Here is a 9,575-nt window from a genome sequence, read left to right as displayed (position 1 = left end):
TTTGGGTGGATGGTAGGAAGCGGTGTTTTTTTTTTTTTTTTTTTTTACACATTTATTTATTTGCATGATTTGGCATGCATTTGTTGTTGCATTTACATGGTTTTGACCAGCAGGTGTCACCAGCATGTGGTGTTTTAAGCGCTTCAAAAGAGTGAATCATTTTGTGAAGCAATTGGTTCAATTGATTCAAAGCTTCGAAAAGGTTTGTTTTTCCCATCACTTTTTAAAGCTGCATTCCATAACTTTTTTTGGTTAAAAATGATCCAATTATTCGTCTATTCGTCTAATAATTATAAAATTATTAATCTTTGCGTCATTACGTCACGTGTGTATACATAGAGGAGGAGTCCCAGTTAGAAGGCTATATCGCTTATATGGATTTGTTTGACATTTTGGCACCAGTTCTAACGAACATTAAATTGTTTTTTGAGATTAAAATAATTTCTTTCGATGACATTTGAATGGTATGACAATTAGAGATTAGATTGTACAGAAACTAGGCTACAGAGAACACCAATGCAAACTAAATACGCATAATTACCAATTTAAGAACAAATATAAAAATAATAATTTGCATGGTTTGATGTGATCTGAGTTCTGCGATCGTTATTTAATTACTATTGGTAGTGTGACTTATTGTAAAACTTTTTTTTTTTTTTCAGTTGGTCAGAACAAAACTGGCAGATATGTTACTTATTCAGATGACATTTTCCAGTGAAACTTCTTATTTTTGACATACTTCCAAGACATATTATCTGTAATTTCGAAGTGAATATCCACACCGGTGCACTGACTGACCGGCCATACATACACCTCAAAACATTAGATTTATCTGTGCTGAAAAGCTGTGCCGATGCACAACCCATGTAAAGAAGATAATTCCGCAAATAACTGCAATTGCAGGTTTCAAACAGAGATGGCAACAAAGAGGCCAAATTATGGACTGCAGCTTTAACTAAAATGTCTATAGTTAAAGACAGATCCCAAAACAAAGTCATAGATTTTGATAGATTTTGGCATTTTAAAAGTCTTTTGTCAAATGTCTTACATCATAAAATCTTTCCTTGTGTCCCTGTGCAGAGTGTTGTAAAATCGGAGCTCCCTATAGCTATTTAGAGAAAGCCACCTGCTAGCTGAACGTATATGATAATGTAGTAATCACTATCACAGGCCTGAGAGCTCCTGGAGGGTCATTCGGCGGGGAGCGGTGGAATTGCCGCTCTTGCTAACGTCTTCCCGCTCCGTCTGCGGTGGCTAGAGCCGAGTGGCAGACAGACCTGGAGAGAGACACAATTAAGAAATGCAGTGGTGTGTGCCGTGCTCGGCGTCTGCAGCATACCAATGAAGACCTGCCCACCTCTCCCTGCTCAGGTATGTTGCCCACCCTGCCAGGATCTAATTAGACCATCTCTTTGTAAATGGGAATGAGATTACAGGACAGGACAGCATGCCGTTTGCTGCGGGTTGCTGGAGGTCACAGCTAAGTCATTACCTAGCCCTAGATTGAGCCCTGAATGACACAGGGAGAATGAAAATAGAGTCATTACCCATACTGCCTTTATTCAGAGAAACACACTGCACTCACCCTTCCTGGTTATTATTCTGTTGTTGCAGCAGCACTGTTTACTAACTTACATTCAGTGCATTTGAGTTTTGTGTGTAGAAACTTCACTACGGTTAAATTAACTCCTGTGCAGTGTTTACAGTGTGTATATATACGCACACGCACACACACACACACACACACATACACACACACATATATATATACATATATATATATATATTATATATATCTATATATATATATATATATATATATATATATGCACACTACATTACAATTATTATGTTAACAAACAGTACTTTCAGCTCAAAAACACTTAAAAAATACAAAAAATATATATATAAAAATATTATATTATATTTTTTAAAATTATAAAATAATAAAAATATAAATCTAAAAATCACATTGCAATATTGTTATTATTATTATTATTATCACATAATAAATTTAATAGTAATTATGTGGTATATATACACTGTTTTTAGCTACATTATTAAGAAATTATGACTATATGATTATATTGATAGCATTGCTACATTAATAAAACATACAAACATTTATGGAAAACAATAATATTGCTGATTATCAAATTCTGTCTGACAGACTGGAGATGAAACTGCACATTTATTCCACAATGGCAGAATTCTCTTTAAGCTAAAAGGGTCAGTATCTAATTGCAGGCTTCTGTTGGCTCCTGAATTTGAACATGGACTGACATGAGTTAGTCTTTGTAGCTTCTCTCCAAACCAATTGATCAGATATGATGGAACTCATTATACGAAACATTCTGGGGAGAATTTGGATGAAATCTGGCTCAAAGGCTCAGATTGGCTTTTGTAAAACATTTTTTTTTCATCGAAACCGGAGGAAGAAGAAAAGACCAAGCCAAACAGCACTTATCTGACAGTATTTTACATTTAATTGGGTGTCTGTCTCTTTACACTGTTTCAGTGCTCTGAATATGACTGTCCTTCTCAACAGTGACTGACAGTCTGAGTTCTGTTCACCAAATAACAGTTTGTCAGTGCAGAGTTTTTCGTAAACTCTTTTATTCTTTTCTTTTATGTATACATATACACTACTGTTTGAAAGTTTAGAATCAGAAAGATTTATTTTTTTTATTTTTAAGAAGTCCATTATGCTCACCAAGGCTACATTCATTTGATCAAGAACACAGTAAAAACAGTGATATTGTGAAATAATATTACAATTACATCATGGTTTACGATTTTAATAAAATGTAAAATATAATTTGATCCTATGGTATTAAAGCTGAATTTTCAGCATCTGATTTATTATCGATGTTGGAAACAGTTGTGCTACTTAATTTAATTTAATTTTATCTTTAATTTTTTATTTTCTTTTAAATTAAATTTAATTTAAATTAAAATTATTTTATTTAAAATAATTCATTACTGTGACTTTTTTCCAGGGTTCTATGATGAATAAAAAGTTAAAAAGAACAACATTCATTCAAAATAGAAATATTTTGTAACAATAAAGTCTCTATTATTATTTTTTAATTAACATATACATATAAAAGTAAAAACATACTGTACCACAAACTTTTTTTAATCGAAAACCATTATTTTAAATTTTAATAATATTTCATAATATTACAGTGCCTTTATGTTACTTTTAAATGACTTTAAAAGTAACATAAAATAATGTTAAATTCATGTTAAATTACTTTTTCCCACATCAATCTACACTCCATACACCATAATGGCAAAGCAAAAACAGGTTTTTGACATCTTTGCAAATTTATTAAAAATAAAAAAACTTAAATGATTCCATTCCATAAGTATTCAAACCCTTATCTGGGACAGTTGAAATTTAGCTTAGGAGCATTCATATTGCTTGTAGATGTTACTACACTTCAACTGCAGTTTACCTGTGGCAAATTCAATTGAATGGGTATGATTTGGAATGGCACACTTAATAAAATTAATCTTAATAAAAGGTCTAACAGCTCATGTTTTTTTTTTTTTTCTCTCTCTCTTTTTCTCTAAGACCACATTTAGACAACTGATTGGTCCTATTCTGCAATGTGTAAGTATGGGATCAATGTGTACTGATACTTTTAGCCTGGAAAATAATCTTTTCACAGATTTTTTCTATATTTGGGTCTTCTATGGTTTTAATGAAAACCTAGTCCAGAGCATTCAGAAGCGCAGACTGGGCAGAAGGTTTACCTTCCAACAGGACAATGAACCTAAACACACTGCAAGTGTGTCTTATAGACAACTTTGTGAATGTCCTTGAGTGGCCCAGCCACAGCCTGAGCTTGAACCCAATCAAATATTTCTTGAGAAACCTGAAGATGTGCATCTGCTCTTATCTAACCTGACAGAGCTTGAGAGGTGAAGAGGTGAGGAGAAGAATGACAGATAATTTCCAAATGCTGATATGCAAAGCTTGTCGTATCATACCCAAAAAGACTTAAGGCTGTTAAGATGCAAAAATGCATCCAGCTAATAATGGTTCAGGGTTGTGAATACTTATGCAAATTTTTTTTTATTTTTATAAATTTACAAAGTCTTTGACCAGTTCACTGTTTTTTGCTTCGTCAGTATGGTGTATGGATTGTGATTGGGAGGTTGACAGAACTCATGTCAATAGCCAGTATTTAAACATAAGGCTGTCAACATAAAAAAAAGTGAAATAAAATGAAGATGTATGTATATATCCAAAAGCACTGGTATATAATAGTATATATATATATATCCTATAGATACTAGGTATATTATAAATTATATATATAGCTATATATAGAATCGATATATTAGTAGGGGGGGTATAATAGGGTCTAGATATATAGGATTTCCCCCTCAAAAATAACTCGTCACACTCCTGCCCCAAAAATGGAGTACCCCCCTGTACGTGAAACACAATGTCCAAAATTTGGCCCAATTTAGCGCATTTATCGGGCTTTCCGGCCGGGGGTATCCCATTGTGAACGTCCTTCAACAAGGTCGTCAGGTTCGCTGAATGGGGAAGCAGGTGTGTTAAATTTGGTGTTATCGCTCTCGACTCTCTCATACTGGGGTCACTGGGAAGTTCACATGGGCACCTACATGGCAAAAAACTCGTGCATGTCTGGAGGGATACTGAAAAAAACGATTGTTGTTATTGCTGCTACACTAAAGAATAGGCATAGTCTATAAAAGATTGTACAAGGACCCTGAAACTGAGCTGAAGGCACGGGTGGCCAAGACCAATACAGCGGTTTCTAGTAACATGAAACAGGTTCCCGCGTCAGAACAGGCCTTGCCATGGTCGACCCCGCAAGGAATCTTGAGTCATGTTCTCGGGGCGTCATAATCCGAGAGAATCTGTTGTTTTGGGAGAATGAGACGTAGAAGTGCTGCCCAGACATTGGCTGCAGAGCTTGAAGGTGTGTGTTGTTGTGTGTCGGATTGGGTCATGCCTGTTACAGTGGCTCAGACCATACCCGCCACTGTAATCCACAATTGGGCTGCATGGCTGTCAGCCCATAAGGATCTGCCTCTGTCTTGAAAGATGAGTGCAACAAGAAAGCCCCAAGACAGTTTGCGACAGACACGCAACATGGATTACCGGAATATTGGACCTGTTTGGTTCTGATGAGACCAAGTATAAACTTTTTGGCTTCGGGTCAAGCTGGTGTGTGGCGGCAACCAGGTGAGTAGTTCTAAAGACAAGTGTGTCGTCAGTGATGGTATATGGAGTGAATTAGGGGCGGGGTGAAATAGAAACAATTATAACGCAGGTTAACATAAGGCTTGCAACATAAAAAAAAAAAAAACTGTGAAAGAAATGAGAAAGGTATGATATTTCCAATGGCCTGTATATATATAAATATATACTATATCTATATATATATATATATTATATATGTCCCTCAAATATAATCAACACACTGGCCACAAAATTGAGTACACCCCTTAGTGAAAATGTCCAAATTTGGCCCAATTAGCCATTTCTCTCCCACGGGTGTCATGTGACTCAGTTCATGGTCTCCAGGGGTGAATGGGGACGCAGGTGTGTTAAAATTTGGTGTTATCGCTCCCACTCTCTCATACGCGTCACTGGAAGTTCAACATGGCACCTCATGGCAAAAAACTCTCTGAGGATCTGAAAAAAAGAATTGTTGCTCTACATAAAGATGGCATAGTCTATAAGAAGATTGTCAAGACCCTGAAACTGAGCTGAAGCACGGTGGCCAAGACCATACAGCGGTTTAACAGGACAGGTTCCACTCAGAACAGTAACTTTCCTGGCTATGGTCAACAAAAGAAGTTGAGTGTACATGTGCTAGGGGAAGGCCATATCCAGAGGTTGTGTTTGGGTAATAGATTTGGCGAGTGCTGCCAGCATTGCTAGCATTTGAAGGTGTGTGTGTGTGTGTGGGGGGGGCTGGCCTGTCAGTTTCAGACCATACTCGCGACACTGCATCAAATTGGTCTGCATGGCTGTCGTCCTAGAAGGAAGCCTCTTCTAAAGATGATGCACAAGAAAGCCCACAAACAGTTTGCTGAAGACAAGCAGACATGGATTACTGGAACCATGTCCTGTGTTCTGATGAGACCAAGATAAACTTATTTGGTTCGGTGTCAAGCGTGTGTGGCGGCAACCAGGTGAGGAATACAAAGACAAGTGTGTCTTACCTCCAGTCACGCATGGTGGTGGGAGTGTCATGGTCTGGTGCTGCATGAGTGCTGCCGGCACTGAGGAGCTACAGTTCATTGAGGGAACCATGAATGCCAACATTCACTGTGACATACTGAAGCAGAGCATGATCCCCTCCCTTCGGAGACTGGGCCGCAGGGTAGTATTCCAACATGATAACGACCCCAAACACACCTCCAAGACGACCACTGCCTTGCTAAAGAAGCTGAGGGTAAAGGTGATGGACTGGCCAAGCATGTCTCCAGACCTAAACCCTATTGAGCATCTGTGGGGCATCCTCAAACGGAAGGTGGAGGAGCGCAAGGTCTCTAACATCCACCAGCTCCGTGATGTCATAATGGAGGAGAGGAAGAGGACTGAGGGTTAAGGCAGTGCTGGAAAGTAATGGTGGCCACACAAAATATTGACACTTTGGGCCCAATTTGGACATTTTCACTTAGGGGTGTAGTCACTTTTGTGGCCAGTGGTTTAGACATTAATGGATGTATGTTGAGTTATTTTGAGGGGACAGCAAAGATAGTGTGTGTATATATATATATATATATGAAGAGTTTATTTGCAAAACAGATAGTTTTATTTATTTTTTTTATTTTTTTAAAATCATGTTTTCATTGTTTTGTGTTAGTGTTTTTTGTTTTTTACCTAATCAAAATAACCCAACTGCAGTTTGATTGAGATTAGTTGGAAAGCACAATGAAAAAGTGTGCATTATTTTCGAAAACAGTTAAAAACAGATTTATCAGTCTTTGCAAATTAACTTTTCAAATATATATTCATATGTATGTATCACTTTGGAACTAATAACCATAAAAACATACACGATTACTGATTTTCACAATATAAGATAATAAATATATTATTAAAGGTAAACTTTATATGCAGTGCTATCTTACAATATCAAGTGTTTACTTATGAGTTTCACTGGTAGACCAGTTATATAGCAGAGTACTTCTGTCAGGAATCTACCAGCCTCTAGTTTACAGTAAGAGCAATTCGTAAACAAACCAACAATGCCTCACCGCATAGACCAAAGCATGAGCTCATCATGCTATTAGGATTATGCAACAATCACTTACTCTTCAAGTGCATTTTTATGCAGGAAACACATATTTATATAGTTTATATCAGGGAGCGCAGCTGGGACTAGTAAATGTTCTGCAGGTGTGCATGTCTTGTTTTGTTTCATGGACTAAATATTAAATATTTCAGTATCACTCTTAAGATAAGCTAATATAAAATATAAATAACAAGATAAACAAAAGAGGAAAAAATAAGCAACCACTACCGCCACAACACCGCACACCTCATTGACAGTCATCTTATCCAGATCATCCTTCAACAAGTAATGAACAACGAGGTGGACTACCTGTCCAATCTCACTCTCCCTCCCCTACACAACAGATAATATCTGCATCTTCTTCATCCTCTTCCTCACTGGAAGTGTTACCGTTCACCTCTGTGTCCAATTCGTTGGCACCAAACGGGTCGCTGCAGGATGAGTATTCAATCTCCTCCATGCAGGGCGGCTCGTCGTCCTCGAAACAACTGCGGAAACAAACACAATGCTGTTATCATTAAACAAACTAAAACAACAAAAACATTTTGTTAAATTTAAGTTATTATTAATATGATCCATTACAGCTGAAATACGATAAATATTTAAATATTTTATAGATATTTAAATAATAAAATAAAATGAAATTACATAAAAAAAAAACTTGAGCTTAAACATAAAAATGAAAACAAAATAAAAACACAAATGTATGCACAATAAAAAAAAAAAATAAAATAAAAAAAAAAAAAAAAAAAAAAATATAAAAAAAAAAATAAAAAAAAAATACAAAAAAAAAAAATAAAAAAATAAAAAAAAAATTAAAAAAAAAAAAAAATAACTTAAAAGCTAAATAAAAAACATAAAAAAAAAAAATAAAAAAACAAAAAAATAAAACATAAAACTAAAAAAAAATTAAAATAAAAACTAAATAGAGTAAGATTAAAAGCTAAATTTAATAAAATGAAAACTAAAAAAAAAAAAAAAAAAAAAAAAAAAAAACTAAAAATAAAATGAAAACTGAAAATAAATGTTAATTCAAAATATTAAGTAAAACAGTTGTAACAATATATTACAATGCATTTGGGGAAAAAAAAAAAATCAATGAAGTGCTCTGTAAGTCATCACTTCATCACCGTGGAGCGAAATTAATTTGAAACATATCGCTCTGTCTCTGCTTGCTGGGGCATCCGCCGGAAGAACGCGGTGGACTGGGAGTTTCCTGAGCGATTATTGATTGGGACATGTAAATCTAAAGCCCACCGCCACACATCTCAGATTCAAAAACCACAGGATTTTCCCAATCTGATTTGCTCTGCCTCGCAACCAGTGTGGTGTGTGTGGAGTGTGTGTGTCGTGGTGTGTGTGTGTCAGTGTGTGTGGTGTGTGTGTGTGTGCTGTTATTGCCCTGGGTGGAAATTAAAGGGAAAAAATAACAAAGTCACAATAACATCTGGTGCTGGGGCTACAAATGTGAAGAACAAAATTGTATTTCTTTTTTCCTCTTTCATTATTCTAGGAAAGATGAGATGATGCTCTGGGTGAAAGACGGAGTGTGTGGGAGCGGTCTCATGAGACGCAGGAGACACGTCCCTTTCACAAACAAATCACGTCCTCTTGACTCGCAAAATGAACCAATTTGTTATGCGGTTGTCAGTGTGGCAACAGGTGTGAGTTACCAGTCTATTCTTCTGGCTCTTACTGGGTGTCCAGATTCCAAGTGCAGGAAAAATAACAAGCGAGGAAGATTGGTCTGTTTTGTGGGTCAGAGCCCTGTCCGTTAGTAAGGGAATGATGTTGCATATACGCAGACCTTGTGACCAAGGTGAGATTATGAATCTCGTTTTGGAGTATGTGAACAGATATTTAAAAAGGACATTAAAAGGAATTTCAGGGAGTTATCGAACCCGTTTTGGAAAAACCTTGTTGAAAACATCAAAGGGAGATGAAAATCTGTTTTTCCACAAAAAAAAAAAAAAAAAACAACAACATCAAATGTGGCCAAAAAACACAAAACAAAAAATACAAAGAAAATACAAAAAAAACAAAACAAATAGTCTGAAAACTAAATAAAATAAATTAAAAATAAGAAAATGAAAAGGATCAGAACAAATAATTAGTAATAAAAACAAAATAAACAAAGATGACAGAATAAAAAAAAATCACAAACAAAAAGTGAAATAAACAAAAATAAATATAATAATAATAATAATAATATTAATAATAATAATAATAATAATAATAGCAGAATTAGAAATAATAACCAATACATAAAAGAAAAAGGGG

At 35.5% G+C, this 9,575-nt stretch overlaps 1 protein-coding gene across 1 annotated transcript in view; it reads right to left on the bottom strand.

Moving 5' to 3' along the window:
- Positions 1 to 7,614: 7,614 nt before the first annotated feature.
- Positions 7,615 to 9,575, bottom strand: part of LOC109069815 (cytosolic carboxypeptidase 4-like) — a 151,104-nt gene continuing 149,143 nt past the window's right edge. The window contains 1 exon segment of the mRNA XM_042752827.1: positions 7,615 to 7,783. Coding sequence (XP_042608761.1) covers positions 7,615 to 7,783 — 169 coding nt within the window.

The sequence above is a fragment of the Cyprinus carpio genome, chromosome B25, assembly GCF_018340385.1.
Source record: "Cyprinus carpio isolate SPL01 chromosome B25, ASM1834038v1, whole genome shotgun sequence".
Taxonomy (NCBI): Eukaryota; Metazoa; Chordata; class Actinopteri; order Cypriniformes; family Cyprinidae; genus Cyprinus; species Cyprinus carpio.
The sequence above is the reverse complement of the archived record's forward strand: the minus strand, read 5'-3'. Positions and strand labels throughout refer to the sequence as shown.